This window comes from Camellia sinensis, chromosome 2 (assembly GCF_055761805.1).
Source record: "Camellia sinensis isolate YWXY chromosome 2, ASM5576180v1, whole genome shotgun sequence".
Classification (NCBI taxonomy): domain Eukaryota; kingdom Viridiplantae; phylum Streptophyta; class Magnoliopsida; order Ericales; family Theaceae; genus Camellia; species Camellia sinensis.
In genome coordinates, this window is record NC_138962.1 from 221327952 (window position 1) to 221345170 (window position 17219).

General features: G+C 34.8%; 3 protein-coding genes across 4 annotated transcripts in view; 2 read left to right on the plus strand and 1 right to left on the minus strand.

Annotated features, from left to right (window-relative positions):
* The window catches only part of LOC114307270 (putative disease resistance protein At4g19060), a 211780-nt gene extending 200744 nt beyond the window's left edge, over nt 1-11036 (plus strand). For both annotated transcript variants that reach the window (XM_082917074.1, XM_082917073.1), the window contains 4 exons: nt 8164-9334; nt 9789-9816; nt 10013-10085; nt 10405-11036. In XM_082917074.1, coding sequence (XP_082773200.1) covers nt 8214-9334; nt 9789-9816; nt 10013-10085; nt 10405-10493 — 1311 coding nt within the window. In that variant the 5' untranslated portion in view covers nt 8164-8213 and the 3' untranslated portion in view covers nt 10494-11036. The remainder of the gene's footprint in view (nt 1-8163; nt 9335-9788; nt 9817-10012; nt 10086-10404) is intronic.
* Nucleotides 235-7818, plus strand: LOC114307271 (putative disease resistance protein At5g45440). Its single transcript, XM_082917078.1, has 5 exons — nt 235-1355; nt 1632-1659; nt 2505-2577; nt 2694-2765; nt 7464-7818. The coding sequence occupies exons 1-5, from the start codon at nt 787-789 to the stop codon at nt 7538-7540; spliced, it is 819 nt and encodes a 272-aa protein (XP_082773204.1). The 5' UTR covers nt 235-786; the 3' UTR covers nt 7541-7818.
* Nucleotides 11037-11910: 874 nt separating the features above from the next.
* LOC114307269 (1-aminocyclopropane-1-carboxylate synthase) lies at nt 11911-16918 on the minus strand. Its single transcript, XM_082917072.1, has 5 exons — nt 16541-16918; nt 16200-16331; nt 15784-15944; nt 13176-13761; nt 11911-12770 (listed from the first exon to the last, which is right to left on the minus strand). The coding sequence occupies exons 1-5, from the start codon at nt 16706-16708 to the stop codon at nt 12360-12362; spliced, it is 1458 nt and encodes a 485-aa protein (XP_082773198.1). The 5' UTR covers nt 16709-16918; the 3' UTR covers nt 11911-12359.
* Between the last annotated feature and the right edge of the window lie 301 nt (nt 16919-17219).

Here is a 17219-nt window from a genome sequence, read left to right on the forward strand (position 1 = left end):
CTGCGACGATCGGGCAGAAGCGACGGCGGAGGGCTGCGACGGACGACCTGCCTCCTCTCTCTCTCTCTTTCTCTCTCTCCCTCTCCCTCTCCCTCTGGTTTCAGACCAGCATGACAAAAAAAATAAAAATAAAAAATAGCCTAAAACAACGTCGTTTTGGGCTGTCGAGCCGTTGTAGTCTCGAGCTACCACGTATTTTCCAATTAAAAAAAATTAAAAAATTAACTTGTTACCGCCTTTTCAAAACACAGCTAATTTGTGGGCGTTGGGGGTCTTCCCAAAAGGGTCCAAACATTTCCCTTTGAAGAAGAGGGAGGGAAAGAAATTGTTGCTGGAACTTGTATAAATGATCTGAAATGGCAGCTGATTATTTACTGTTCCTGAAAAACAAATTCATCATTGACTATGAAGAAGCAGTGGCAGAATCCAATGATTTTCCCTTCGGTTCTCGTTTTCATGAGATTTTAGAGAACTTGCAGAAAATGAGGATCAGCTCCTCAACACCCATAAGACTGAAAAATTTGGTGTACGATCTCAAGTTTGTATTGGCTGAGTGCGTCATGGCAGGCAAGGAGAAGGAGCGCATTACCCAGACCAAGAAAAGTCTCGTAGGTTAGGGTTCGTCAACGAGGGGACTTTCCAGAATTCGACGAGACTTCGATTCGTGGGTTCGAACACCATTTCGAAAAGATCAAAGATTTGCTCCTCAAGACGCCTGATACTGATAGTATCAGCACGATTGGCATTGTAGGGATGGGCGGTTCAGGTAAAACTACTCTTGCCTAAATGGTGTTCAATAGCCCTCAAGTCCAAGGCAGTTTCTCCCCAATCTTATGGGTTGAATTACCTCAATCTCTGATTAAACCCAACTTAGTTGTTTTCGCCATTCTCAAAAGCTTGGCAAGTGATTTTTCTTGGTGTGGCAGTGCTTTTGATCTCAATGAGCTTTTGCACAACCTGCACTGTCGTTTGCTTAACAACAAGTATTTGATTGTGTTGGACAACGTGTGGCATGCGAGTAATTGGTACTTTGATTTGGATTCTAACTCCAAGCTGCAGATGGAAGGCAACGAAAACTACACTCGTCTCTCACATGGTTTGCCAAGGGGAAGTGGGGGTGCCATCATCGTCACTAGTAGACTCAATGAAGTGGCAAGTAAGATGGTCGGTAAGCGGAATTTGTATCCCCTCGAGCCCACATTGGACACAGAGTCATGTTGGTCCATAGTTATAGATTCAATTGAAAAGGGGATTTCAGATCACTGGATATTAGAAAAAATTAAAGATGACATGGTAGACAGGTGTGGTGGTCTTCCATTAGCAGCAAAGACCTTGGCGGACATAATTTCACATCAGTAAAGTTTCTTACCTAAATATACCTTTTACTTATTTAAATTTTTGTCTTTCTTGGAAATCTTTTCGTAGGTTAACAATTCAGTGCAAAATCAATTATCAAATTCCAATCTTAGAATTATAATTTATGATTTCAATCTATATGTTGAATGTCTTTGCTCCATATGTTTGTTTTTTTTTTTTTTTTTTTTTGACCTTGTCTTTGCTCCATATGTGAGTACTTAAATTAAATCTCTCTCTGTCTCTCTCTCTAACATATACTGTGGTTACATTGCCAGGTTTTTGACAGATCCAAGTGCAATTAAGGTTTGATTCCCTCACTTTTTTCAATATGGATTAGTTTCCTTTCCAAATCTAAATCCTTTTTCTGGGTTCTGAACATACATGTTTCATCAGCACCCTGGGTTGCCATTTCCATTGTCTCATTGGATTGGAATTTAAAAGTTTGGCCAATTCTAACTTATACCTTAGGTTGTTTTTGTTAGAACAACTAAAATAAAATTTCAGAAAACTGGATAAACAAAGCTAGATTTAATAGTACATATACAACAAACATCATATAACCAAAGCTATAAAATAGTTAGCATGAAGTTTTAGAACAAATAATTATATTGCCGTAATTTGACGTGTGATCGATTGACAGGTATGTAGTCACTGTCTTAAAGTTGTTGTTCCTCTTGCTGTGAAGGTTCAAATAAAGTGCAACAGCTTCAAGATTCAGCACAGTTTGCTCATAGCCTTCCTTGCCTAATGTTTGTGTCCACCAAAAGGATATGAACAAGTCACAAACCAAAATTACCCTTAAAACATGGAAAGTAGATTATATTTTGTGTCTTCCTAACTTTTTCTGTGTATGTCTACATCTCTTCCGACATAGAACAACATGCAGACGTGTATATATATATATATTGGGGTTTTTAAACTAAAAGTCACTAATAAATATTGTAATGGTAAAATATTTAAATGATTATAAAATTAAATGTGGCTGAATTACTTTTGTTACAATGCCTGAAACTGAAGGGAAAATAAATAGAGGTAATAACTGAATTAATATAGCTAACTAATTTATTTAAAACCTAATTTGTAACAGCCCAACAGAATTTTGTCTTTTTTATTAAAAATTGCCAACATTTTTCTATTTGTTCTGCCAGGAATTTCACTTGGAATTCGAAAAATCTGTTGCACCTACCTCAGAGGTCCTAAAGGAAATTAGGTCCTGTCCAGGTATCAATGCTAACCTTTTTTCTTTTGTCTTTCTTGAAATTGCATTTCAATTTTCAACTGCTTTTCATATGAAGGTGCTAGTCCCACTGAACTTTTATCCGTGTTCGACATCGCAGAAGTTCATTATGCCAAAATTGCCCGTGATCACGACAACAAAGTAGAAGCAGGAGGAAATTTCAATCCTCAATGTTAATATATTTTATGTTAGTGCTTTAGGCTTTAGATTAGTGCCTTTACTTTCGGTTAGTGGATCCATTTTTGGCATGATGATGTTTGTAATTTTCTCTCCTATATAACGGAGAGTGTACCTCTTTATTCATATAACATTCAATATAATATTCATCAATACAATTTATTCTCTCCTTCTCTCTCTATCAATTTATCTTACATGGTATCAGAGCTATAGATTAAAGATATTGGTGTTCTTCGCCTTCCGGCGGGCGGGCGGCAACCTCGCCTTGGCCGCCCGCCGGACCTCAACCTAATCCGCTAGAATTTTCTACACATACCTTGAAATTTCTTCGAGTCCACCACCACTGCCCCTCCTCTCCCTGCGATCCCCACCACCTCCGCCGGAAGAACCCTCCAGATTCACACACACGGCATACATTGGGAGATGAATCCATACACACATGCATCTGCTCTCGGGTTCTCTCACTATGGAACCACCTCAACCACTGCCGCCGCCGCCATGTCTTCCTCTGGCCGACGCCGCCGCCGCCTCACGAACACCGTCCCCATCAGCTCCGCCGAGAAGGTAATCGGAGATGACGATCTCCTGAGGCAGATCCTCCTACGGCTACCAGCAAAGCCTCTCCTCAAATTCAAGCTCGTATCCAAGACCTGGTGCTCTTTGATTTCCGATCCTTTCGTCCTTGCCAATTGGATCCCTCCAATTTCAGCTTCCTCTTTTTTTTCTTCTCAGGACTTCTCTCCTTCTTCCCGTATTATCAAGTTCAATCACATATCTCACTCTCTCGGCAGTTTTGGGTTAGCGCATATTGTGCCTGTTTACCGGAGCTATATGCAGAATTACGGGCCATTGGTTGAACAAGATGCGAGTGGAAGCAAGTATGCAAAGTACACAGCGCAGTCTTTGGAGAAAATGCTTAGCTCTCTCTTGTATTCATCGAAGATCAGTCAGGGTTCTGATTGAAATGAACCTCCATTAATTTCAAACCAAACCAACAAAAAGTCAATCTACATCACAGAACTAGAGAGAGAGAGAGAGAGCCACTCAACTTTCTTTTTCTTTTTTTATTATTTTACTCCATCTTTTGCAAAGCATACGACACACAAATTGATTTGCACATGCACTTTCTGATAACATTCTTTTTCTTTATTTTTTTTATTTTTTAATTCAATCCACTCCCTCTCTCTCTCATCCCTTTTTCTATCCACTAGACCCACTTTCATCATTTCTCTGATTCCATTACTTTCAACTCAAACCTCTCTCTACACAGAACCCACCATTCATCCCATTTTTTCACTTTCCACCCACATGCTTTCGCCATTCATATCTTATTATTCTTATTCTTAAAACCAAAAAAAAAAAAAAAAAAAAAAAAAAAAAAAATCTCAAACCCATTGCAGGTTTTCACAACACGGTGGGCCAAGCAACCCACGTGATCATCTTCTTATTATTTCTTTCTTTTTTTATTTTTCTTTCACTTTATTTTTCATCTTTTTTTTTTCATTATTATTTCTTTGCACAAAAAAAAAAAAGAACAAAAAAAAAAAAAAAAAAACAAACAAACACAAATCGGATTTTTTGTCTCAGCCTCTGCCTCGGCCTCAGCCTCCGTCTTGGTTACATAGCCGAGGCAGCCACGCGCATCGCGCGCCACTTGCCGCTCGACGACAACATGGGCGCACCTTTTGATGGCACGCCTTTTTATGGATTGGGCACGCCTTTTGAGGAATTGGGCGTGCCTTTTGAGGAATTGGGCGTGCCTTTTGAGGAATTGGGCGTGCCTTTTGAGGGCTCGACTTTTGAGGGCTCGATATATCTATCTACATGTATATCTTTTGGGCAGCCTATCTACACACTTATACAGTGTCTTCTACAACGGTCCGCTTTCTCGCTCCCTTTGTTTCAACCTCAAATAGGTTTCTATCTTCACACCTATTTGAGTTTGAGGGGGGGTTATACATATATCATGTATCATGGTGAGCATGGTTACACACCATGGGAACCACCCAAGCCACCCCATGGCGCACTCCCTAAGTCGCCTCCTTGGTGCACCACCACAAGCTTCTACAACGGTCCGGCATGACCTCGTAAACTGTCCCGACATTGATTCCGGTCAGCTTCTACAACGGTCCGGCATGACCCCGTAAACTGTCCCGACATTGATTCTGGTTAGCTTCTACATCGGTCTGACACGACCACACAGTGTCTGCTACATCGGTCCGGCATGACCTCGTAAACTGTCCTGCTACATCGGTCCGGCATGACCTCGTAAACTGTCCTGCTACATCGGTCCGGCATGATCTCGTAAACTGTCCTCCTACACCGGTCCGACATGACCCCATAAAGTGTCTCCTACAACGGTCTGACACGACCATACCGTGTCTCCTATCCATTTTTTATTTATCATTTTATTTTTCTGTTTTGTTACTCTCTCCAAACTCAAGTTGGTTAGTACCTATTCTCTGTGTTACATGGACTCGCCGGTTTAGGGCAGAGTACCCGTGTCGACACGACGCGACACGGGTGCGGGTGTGAGATATGTGTCGGATTCGGCATGATTTCCTCGGACACGGCTGACATGAGAGGAGAGGAGAAAGAAGAAGGGTAGAGAAACTTACAGTCGACCAATGGTCGCCGGAGGTCGCAAGCCTTTTCGCCGGAGGTCGCAAGCCTTTGTAGTTGGATTGGAGGTCGCAAGCCTCTGCTCCGTCATCGCACGCCTTTCGCCGGAGGTCGCAAGCCTTTCGCCGGAGAACTGATAGATGAGAAAAGGAGCTGAGAGAGACATGGTAGAGAGAGATGAGAATGAGACTTCATTCTTTTTTTCTTTTATCTCTGTAAGAGAAGTTTTCAAATGTGAGATGAAGATTGTAAATAGAGTCTCCAGAGATATGGTCCAGCATCACATTGCTCGAGATAGCTGGACTGGGACAGTGTGTATAAATTACAATTATAATAAGAGGGAATGGATGTATACATAATATATATGTATACATAATATATATATATATATATATATATATATATATATATGTGTGTTATAGTTAGTCATAATTAAAAATTAGATAGAGTTATGTTAGAAATTTTAAATAATTTATTAAATTTTTTATTAAAATTCTTATATGAATATAGGATTTATACAAGTGAATTTGTGTGGTGTGAATTTGTGTGGGTCTCACACTTATGTACATGAGAATTTTGATAGAAAATTTAATAAATTATCTAGAGTTTATAACATTTTTCAATTATATATTTTTTTATATATATTTAAAAGATGATTAGTCAATAATTAAATATTTTTTAATTATTAACCAATCATCTTCCTCACATATCACTAAATTTAGAAAATAAATCAATTTTTTTATTTTTTTATTAAATCTTTTATTTTTTATTTCTATGATATTTTTTACCTACAAAATAAGATAATGTGAATAAAAAATAAAATATTAATTAAAAAATTCTATTCATGCATAAAATTATATATATAAATTTTGTGATAATATCATTATTATAAATAAATGCATCTTCAATAGGTTTTTATTTTTAAGTGAATGGGACACTTGCTAAGGAATAATAAGGATAAAAAAATATGTTAATTCTGAAAAAATTATTATTAAATTTAATATATATTTTTAATTTAATACACTTTTTATATTTTTGAAACTATATTTTTTTTACACTTTCTCAATATTAACAAGTGCCATGGGAACAATAATATTTATCGAATAAAATTATGCATAAAATTTTTATTTATAGCACTAATCTATTAAGTATTTTTTAATATATTTTATTTTTTAATTTTATATTGTGATTTTTTTAAAAGAAAAAAAGAAAGATTTTATTTAAAAAGAGTTATGTTAGGGATTCCAAATATTCTACAAAACTTCTTATATGGGTGTAGGACTCACACACATGTAAATTTGTGTGAATCACACCCCATATGAAAGGTTTGGTAAAATATTTAATAAAATATTTGAGATACATAACATTTCTCATTTAAAAATAATGGTCTTATGAGCTCTGCACATGACTCGAGATAATTGGGAAGTGTGTATGATGGTATACAGGTAATGTGTGCACATTTTATTTTTTGATATTTTCTTTATTTTGTGTCTTCTATAATATAATTAATTCAATGTAGCATTATTATATTTATATAGAAAATAAATACAAAAATATTTTTTATTTAGGGTTGATTTAAGAATATCAAAAATCAGTCAAAAAGTTAAAAATAAAATCAAAAAATTAAACTAAAAAATCATGATGCATAGATTATGTAGTTAGTTAGTACAATATAAAAATTCTACTAATATTTTATGTGCCGTGTCCCCGTATCCGTATCTACTTTTTGGACACTTTTTAGCCGAGTCCCCGTATCCTTATTTTCACGAATAGGCGAATATGACACCTAGACACATACCCGTATCCGACACCCGCACCCGCGTCCGTGTAACTTAGCCTATCCTCCTTGAGTTTGAGGGAGGCTGTTAATATATTTTATGTTAGTGCTTTAGGCTTTAGATTAGTGCCTTTACTTTCGGTTAGTGGATCCATTTTTGGCATGATGATGTTTGTAATTTTCTCTCCTATATAACGGAGAGTGTACCTCTTTATTCATATAACATTCAATATAATATTCATCAATACAATTTATTCTCTCCTTCTCTCTCTATCAATTTATCTTACACTCAAGATGTAGTGAACGCCTTGAGGAAATTTTCCCTGGGAGAGATCAAGATCAATGGTATTGAGCCATTGCAGAAACAGTGATGGAAGAAGAAAGTTATGGAGCCTATGGAAAAGGAATCAGGGGAAGAGCAAACCATGGATTTAAAAGAAGAAGATAGAACTAAATCAGCTGTTTTTTTAAGGCCTTAGAGGTGTTGAAGAGAAACTGATAGCACATTATCTTCTTCGTCATTACCAACTGACCTTAGAGCATCTCATGTGTTTAATGTCAAAATAAAAGTCAAAAGTCAAATTATATTAAAATGTTATTATTTGACAATTCTATTATAATAGTGCAAATATTTTTGTTTTTATTTTTATTTTTATTGTAAAATGTCAAATGAAAATGCTTTTTTTTTTTTGTTATACCTTTTTTCTAAACACCTTTTTTTTACCCCTAAGTTATAGGGAAAGAGAAAAGTCAACAAGAAAAATCCATGAGAAATAAGGCTTAGTCTAACACCACTTCCAGAAGTTGGCCTTTTTTTCAGGTTAATGGAAATCAAGTGTTGGGAAATTGTAGAACATCTTCTGGCATCTGTGCAAAGAGATCTATCAGGAAACTATTCAGTATTTCATAGAAAATTTCTTTGATTCTTTCCATTTCTCTGTTTGTTTTGTCTTCTATTGCTTGACTTGAGACTAATTGCAGCTGCTGTTAACAGAAAGGTTTTCCATAAAGGAAAGGGAATTTGTTTTTAGAACTACATTTGAAATGGATGCTGATCATTTACAGTTTCTGAAGAACAAATTCATCAGTGACTTTGAAGAAGCAGAGGGGGAAGAATTCGTAGAATTCCCCCTGTGGCTTCATTTTGTTGAGATTTCAGAGGTCTTGCATCAAAAGAGGATTGACCTCTGGACACCCATAGGACTGAAAGATCCTCTGTATGACCTCAAGTTCGCATTGGCTGATTGTGTCATGTTAGCAGAGAAGGAGAGAGACCGCATTACCAAAAACAAGAAAAGTCTCTTATTAAGCTCTCATCATTATGTCAAGAAGCAATGGTCTCTTTTCAAGATGAAGAGGAAACTTCTCCGCATCAAAAACGAGTTGCTGCAAAACATGAGCGATGTTGACGTTGCAGACATTGCAGATGAGAGGCTTTTGTCCTCGAGCTTGATCAGGGTTTGTCGACCAACAGACTTTCCAGATTTCAATCTCACTCTGATTCATGGTTTCAATAATCATTTGCGGAAGATGGAAGCTTTGCTCCTAACTACTACATCTGATAATGATAATTTCAGTGCAATTGGTATTGTAGGTATGGGAGGATCAGGTAAAACTACTCTTGCTCAAATGGTGTTCCATGGCTCTAGAGTCCAAGAAAGTTTCTCCCCAATGTCATGGGTTGAGTTACCTCAATATCCAGATCTAAGATCCATTGTCTTGGCTATTCTCGAATGCTTGGCAAGTGATTTCTCTTCATTTGGCAACACTTCTGATCTTGATGATCTTTTGCGTAATTTGGAGATTTACTTGTTTAATAAGAAGCATTTGATCGTGTTGGACAACATGTGGCCTGCTTTGAGTGATGATTTGGATTTCAACAAGTATGTAACTCCACTCTGGAATGGATTTCCGAGGGGAAGTGGGGGTGCCATCATCATCACTAGTAGACTGAAAGAAGTGGCAAGTGAGATGGTGGGTGAGCTCAACTTGTATGAACTTGAGCCCATATTGGATAGAGAGTCGTGTTGGCGCATAATTCTAGATTCAATTAGAAAGAAGTATTTGTATCACCAGATATTACAAAAAATGAAAGATGACATGGTAGATAGGTGTGGTGGTCTTCCATTAGCTGCAAAGACCTTAGCTGAGATAATTTCAACTGAGTAATTTTTCTAACTCAAGTCTAGCCGTTTTAATTTTGGTCTTTCTTGGTTATGCCTTGAAATCTTCTACTAGATTAATGATTCACTGCAACATCAAATTCCATCTAGAATCATAGGGTTATGGTTTCGATCCATGTGATGAATGTCTTTTCTCCATGTCAATAGTTGCCTGTTTGGTTGGGTTTTTGTTTTTTGTTTTCTTTTTTAGAAAACTCAAACGGTGAATTGTTTCTAAAAACAACCCACTATTTAGGAAACTCCAAAAAGTTGTTTTCAAATTTTTGAAAACTGTTTTCGGGAAGGAAAAAAAAATTGAAAATGATATGTGAACTATGAATTTTTTCGAACTTTTCATTGTTTTGTTTCCAAAAATATGAAAAACAGAAAACAAAAACACAACCAAACAGCCTTACTCTCTCTCTCTCTCTCTAACATACTACTGTTCCATGCTCAGGTTTTTGAAAGATCCGACTGCAATTAAGGTCTGGTTCCCTCACTCTCTTTAACATTCAGTTTTATTTCTACATTTAAATCCTTATTGTGGGTTCTGAACATCCATGTTGTTTTATCAGTTTTTAATTTACGATTTCATTTCCCATTGTCTCTACCACAATTGGCATTTAAAAGCTTGGCCAATTCTAACTTACAGCTGAGGTTATTTTCAATTTGTTCTTGCAGATGTTTCGCTTGGTATTCGATAAACCTGTTGCACCCACCTCAGAGCTCCTGAAGAAACTTAGGACCTATTCAGGTATATCGAGGCTAACATTCTTCTTTTTCTTTTCTTCATCTTTCTTTGAAAAACTTATTTTCATATGAAAAAACTAGTCTCACTGAAGCATTTATGATGTAGCACCAAAAGAATAGAATAAGAAGTTTTAGGAAGAAACTGGGGAATCACAATCTGAAGTCAATATCTTAATAATCAATACTCAAATCATATCATAGTCTAGTTAATAAACCATTACATAAATAAAATTTTATTTAAACCATTATTCTGAATTATACTAAAAATCTTATATTCTTCAAATTATTGTCATCCAACACTTTTTCGTTCTGTGACTCTGTAGGAGTTTATTATGCTGAAATTGTCTCTGATCACAACAATGAAGTAGAAGCAGGAGGAAGTTGTGATCCTGAAAAAGTAGTGGAAGACTAGAAGAAACTTTTCCAAGCAGAGATCACTCTAAAGATAGATAAGAATAATACAAACAATAATCGAAAAACAAAGAAGAGCCTACAGAAAAAGAATCTGGTGAAGAGCAACCGATGGATTTAAGAAGAAGAAGACGGAACTAAATCATCTCCCTAGATTTTTTGAAGTGAATCCGAGTGCACGGGTATTAGTTCCACTCTGTTATCTGTTTTTCAAGTTTGTAATGTGAAAAATGATGGTTTGTTCTTCTTGATCCACTATCTCAAGTGTCAATTGTAAAGCCATGTATGCTGAGCAGGAGTGTAAACGGTTTGCTTTGATTGGCATTGCGAGAAAATTTTGTGCCAAATTGAGGAATCGAAACTGATCGCATACTATTGTTTAGTTTTATCGGTTTAGTGTAAATGATGGATTTAATAGGTGAATTTAAAAGTGTTACAAAAATCTATAGAATGTCAATGACAGTGTATAATTTTAATTGGGATTGATACACTTTATGATTATGGGACTCATAGTTGTGGACCAATCAGATTATATGTTTTGTTCTCATACTTTCACACACTTTAGGAGTCCTTTTCATTTAATGTCAATTAGTTTTGAATTGGAAGTGTCTAAATATTTTGACATGATATGAAATTATAATACAATTCTTTTCACCCTTGTTGAATAAAGAACCAAGCCCAAGTTGAATTTTGAGCCCACCAATGGCTCGGGCTGGACCTTGTGGAAGAAATATCTAACCGAAACTACAATCTGGCCCATGGCAACAACACTCTTGGACAGTGTTAGTGCCCCCAAGTTTTACATGAGATTGGATCTTCTATGTCATTTCCCTTTTGTTTCTGTATTTCAAACTCTCGTTCTTTGTCACACGATTAAAGTCAAGAAAACTCCTCGAAAGATAGTCTTGACCGTGTCCACCGTCCTTGTGTCAGTTTTTAGTATTGAGGCCTCGTTTGGGAACAGGCTAATTTAGTAACTTTTTGACTATTTGACTAAAAAGGTAGGTAAAAAAAACTTGTATATTTAGGATGGCTTTTTGGCTAATTACGAAAAGATGTGCAAAAAGTAGAGATGGGTTGTTGGTTTTTTGGCTAATTTAGTAACTTTTTGGCTAATTGGCTAAAATAGCCTTTTGCCAAACGAGGCCTGAAATAATTTGTGACATTATTCAAAAAATAGCACTAAAAAATTGGATTAAAAAATAAAATTAGATACAAAATTTTGATTGAGAAAAGCAAGGTGCTTCAAAGAATTAAAAGCATGAGTTTCCTTATAATTATTTGAAGTAATTCAGCAATTTTAGTAAGATGAAACAATTGATCATAATATTTGGATATTACTTTTCAATTCATTCATTCAACATCAATATCAAGATAAATTCAAGAGACATTTAAGAGAGAGAGAGAATAAGAAGAGATTTGCTACATGACTTCAATATTATTTAATGGAATTGATACTTCAAACAATGTTTTACACATTACACCCAAATAAATTACATATTGTTAAAACATTCTCTTGCCTAAATTATTGGTAGTAATTATTTCCAATGGAAAGAATAAATCTACCTGTCTTCTTGGTACAAATTAATGGTGCATAAAATGAGAAATGATATATTTATCACCTCATATATTTCACTTTCTGAAAATCACGTTGAAGGTGAAGTTCTGGTGAAATATTCTAATAATAATATTACATAGTCAGAAAAAATTTATTCAAAAAATAATCAAAAAATAAAGTGTGTGGACGTGATTCATTTTAATTGTGACTCACATTGTATATTTTATTTTTTGAAAATTTTAGAATTTACTTTTTTTGACGTTATAAATTTTTTATATACTAATGATACATAATAGTCTTCTAAACCGATTAATTCCTGGCTCGAACTAGAGGCGAGTGAGGATGAGGAGAGTGAGGAGATGACATATGCGGCGACCTGAGACCGTCGTCGTATATCCGAGACGAGAAACTCAGTCGAAGATTCGTTGGGCACCTCTTCTTCTTCACTGTAGCTACCTCTCCTTCCTTCTTAGTCACAAATTTTCGAATTCTCTGCAATGCAATTTCAACTGTATCATCATCCATGTTAGCAAAGCAAACCCTAAACCAACCAGCCTCCGTGCAATAAAAAGATGATCCTGGAGAGACATTGAGTTTCACATCGTTGATTATCACACGCCATAGCGCCATTTCAGCATCAATAGTTGGTTCTTTGAGCAATGAGCGCAAATCCATCCAGCAGAAAAGTCCAGCATTGCTATTCAAACAATCGATCCCCATCTGCAGTGGCGTTTCCAAACATTTTTATTATGAAAAACATTCAAATTCTTAAATTTTACAAATTGTATTTTATTAAAAAAATCACCCTTTATCAATAAAAAAAATATAATAATTTAAACTTCTCAAATCACAAAGAAAAAAAATATATATATTGACATTATTGTTTTAAAAAAAAAACATGTAGATATGTGAACTTTTAAAATTACCCTCATGTTTTAAGTTTGTTATTAATACTTTCAAATAAACGTCGGAACTTATTTCCCATTCAGCTATGCAATCGATTTTTTTTTATATATAAATTTCATTCTCGATAATGCTTTCTAAAAAATTGCAATTGTAATAGAATTAATGCTAATTTCACAAGCAATTAAACTAACCAACATGCGAGATATGCTAACATTTTACCTCTTTCAATCCTTCTGTGAAAATTCTGTGCCTGCACTCTAGCCTCCTCGAGCTCTCATCAAGAAACCTCCGCACGAAATCATCGTCAGAAAGCATTGCAGCGAGTAAGTATTGAGTTTGGGAAGAGACTAATCCAAAACTCGACATCTTTCGAGCACAACTCACAACTTCATCGTTGTATGAGTAAACAATACCAACCCTAAAGCCAGGAAAACCCATGTCTTTCGACAAACTGTAAACGATGTGAATGAGATCATCGTTACTATCCATGTCTTGAATGACCTCAGAAATGCTAGTGAAGTGGGGAGGCCTGAAAATGGTGGCAGCATAGATTTCATCGCATACAAGGTGGATGTTTCTTTCATTGATGAAATTCACCAAGCTTTTGAGAGTGTCTTTGTCTAAAATGGTGCCTAATGGGTTTGATGGGTTGGTTATGATCAAGCCTTTCACTCTAATGTTGGCCTCTATTGCTTTGTTGTATGCTTCTTCTAGGGCTTCTATGGTGATTTGGAAATTGTTTGAGCTCTCACAGGTAACTGGTATTATTTGAACACCGGTTCGCCATCTCAAATCTCGAACAAATCTGAATATTCCAAATGCATAAGGTATAAGTGAAAAGTAAAAAAAAAATTAAAAATGAGACGATTGCATTAAAACTTATTATTTTCACACAAGAGTACCCATAAATAAATAAAAAATGACATTTAGGGTTGGTTTGGGATGTCCTAAAAAAGTGCACTTTTTGACTTATTGGTGGGTTTGGGTTGGGTTTGATGTGATGTGTTAGAGAGGTGATGTGATTTAAATAAGATGATGTGACTTAAATAAGATAGTAACTTTTTGACTTTTTGGCTTATTTAGTACATGCCAAACTAGCCCTTAATTTCAAAAATACCACTGCTACAAATTGTATAAAGATTCTTTATGAATAATATTTTTCAAATTTTAAAAATTAATTTTTTTTTCTCTCATATCATTCAACATAACACATGATTATTTTGTCAACATCACATAAATGAGAAAATGTTTTATGCAAAAATCTATTTATGTATAAAATACTATAAAAATGATATGGCAAAGTTATTTTTATAAGTAAAATCATTTTTATGGTGTTTTATTTTAGAGCGAAAAGAAATTCTGTATGAATTGTATATTTTTAATATCATTACTCATATTTAATGATCTCAACGTCATTAGTGATCTCGTCCAATCAAAATTAGTCAACTCAATCTTAAAAGTGAGTTCAAGATCCCAACTTTGCAGTTCCAGAGAAGGCAGATTTCAATCACATAAGACTTTGAATTCCCGCTTTACTAAATTGATTGAAATAATTAATGACATAATAGTTCAGAACTGCAAAAAATGGACTCCATACCATACGTATTTTCTAGTGTGTTACTAAATATGATGGACCTAAATTCTTTGTTAAGACCAAAAGTCAGCTTGAGACTTGGACAATTTGCACAAGTAAATAAAAACCCAACTGTGTGTTGTAGTTGGTATGAACTTTTTGGTGGTCCAAATTCAATGAGAGGTCTATTGTCAACACGTAATAACTTAATGGCTATAAAGGAAAAAATGAGAAGAAAATTAGCCTGTGTCAAAAGTTCTTTGTATTAATATTTGACCAGAATTCTTCTGATTCTTATTAAATTTTGGAGGTGGTTTGGAAATGGAGAAAATAATATATTTTTATAGCTGAAGGGATCAAAATGAACTAGTTGATAGATGACGAAATAAAAGTAATTCACCCAAAAAAAAAATTATTTATACACCCAAAAAGTAAGATTCGCTAATAACTAATGAAGTTTTGATGTAATTAACTCTTAAATTTATAAAAAATTTTCATCTTGTTTGTTTTGAAATAATAAAACCTAAAACAAAGGGAAACTCAATCATGTCATTCTATATTTACTTTTACTTTTTGGTTATGTAACATTGGATAATTCTTTCTTGAGTGTGTAAGCATATACTATATGTGTTTACATAAGTTCTTACAAACATAAGCAAGTTATCTTGCAAAATTTTCATAAACATACGTTAGTTAATCTATAAAAATTTAAGAAATCATAACTTATGTATATTTGTAAAAATTTACGTGATTTTATAAGATAACGCAAGTACATATGATATATACCTTACACACTCAAACATTTTCCTATAACATTAGTTATATTTAACAAGAGATTGACCCGCTAAACGAGGCTTTTTTCCTCAACCTAATGTCTGAATTTGTGTCTTATTATTATTATTATTATTGTTATTATTTAAATTCTTCCTAATTGTAAAAATATTTATAAAAATATGTTAAGATGAAGAAATTTGTTTTGATACAATTTAAGAAAGAGACGTGGTGGACCAAAACTATTGAATGGCCAAAAATTCTTTAATTCCATTTTGATTGACACATTACTGGGTGGAATTCCAAATATAGAATATTGACGAAGAAAGCTCATATTTTTTGAAGTTTTAAATAACAAATATATTTTTTAAATCTCAATACAGTTATATCATTCTATATGAATTATTATATATATATATATATTTTTTTTTATTAGTAATAGTTTGTTTATGTGATTTATTTGTATAAAAGATGAGTACGTACGCTGGATAATAAGGTGATGGAACTAGAAATGCATCATCGCGATCGGCCAAACAAAACATGATTGTCTCATTAGCTCCGGTGGCTCCTCCGCTCATTACTATCCTGTTCGGATCAAACTTAACCCTACCACCTCTTACTCTCCCCATAAACTTCGCGACGGCCTAAAAAAATACACATCATCGTTAGAAACACCACCATTATGGCATCTAAAAGTTCTAAGTTAAAAAAAACAAAAACAATAACTAGTGTATAAGAATCGATCAAATAATACTTATTATAACACTGTGACCGATTTCTGTGGGTGTAGAATTGCGGTAAAGATTAATGAGAAAATTAGTCATTGAACAACAACATTAGAAGTACATAAATTAAATACATAATCAGGCACAGAAAACATATGGATCAAGTAGTCGTACAGTTCTAAACTCCAGCAGGCCATGATAGTCCTGAAAGTTGGCTATGTCCTTGAAAGCCATTGATCCTTCAGCTGTGCAAATGGATGCTGTTGGGTTTTTCTCAATCCACTCCTTAATTAGGTCAAAACATAGCTGCAAACAAAAGCCACAAAAAATAATTAACATTTGAGAATGAAATCATGGTTAGAATCCCATTTTCTCTCTTACCCAGAATCCGTGCACAAAAAATTATTGCTATTTGAGTGAATGTATTAGCACGTTGATTTTACTAAACATTTTTCTGAGCACGGATGCTGGGTCAGTGGCATTGGGAGTGTGAGAGACATGGAAGTTCGTAAAACCTGGTTTTCAGCAAGACCCATTTGGATGACACCATTAGGGTTTTTGGTGAGGTGAAAAGGATCATTATCATATGCCTTCCAACCATCAAAGTATGGAGTATTTTCACCATGTTCATCATTGGTTGCTATCTTGGACAAAAGTTGTTGTTTCAAACTCGTCAACCCCATTCTTCTTTCTTTCTCTCTCTCAAGATATGATTCTATCAATATATATATGTAGTGATGATTCTCTAACAATGAAGTGAGATACAACTGGACATATGAGAACGGTATTTATAGGCAAGTGTAACAAGAAAAGTAAGCGACAGAGAAGTCTCCCTTCAGAATGCCCAAGAGTCCAACTTCCAGTTCGCCCAGTAAGCCAAATTTGGGAACTAGAGATGTATTATTTTAACTCTCACGTTTAATATTCATTAGCAGTAATTAATGTTTTTGGGCCGTGCCCATATAAAACATTTAGGCCAAGTTTGGCATCCTCCAAAAAAATCTAAAAAGTCAAAAAGTTACTATCTTATTTAAGTCGCATCATCTTATTTAAGTCACATCACCTCTCTAACACATCACTTCAAACCCAACTCAAATCCAACCCATATTTCATAAAAAGTCAAAAAGTACATTTAGTCTTCCCAAACTTGGCCTTACTTTAGCTTTAAATGAAATCTCCATATAGGTTCGTGGT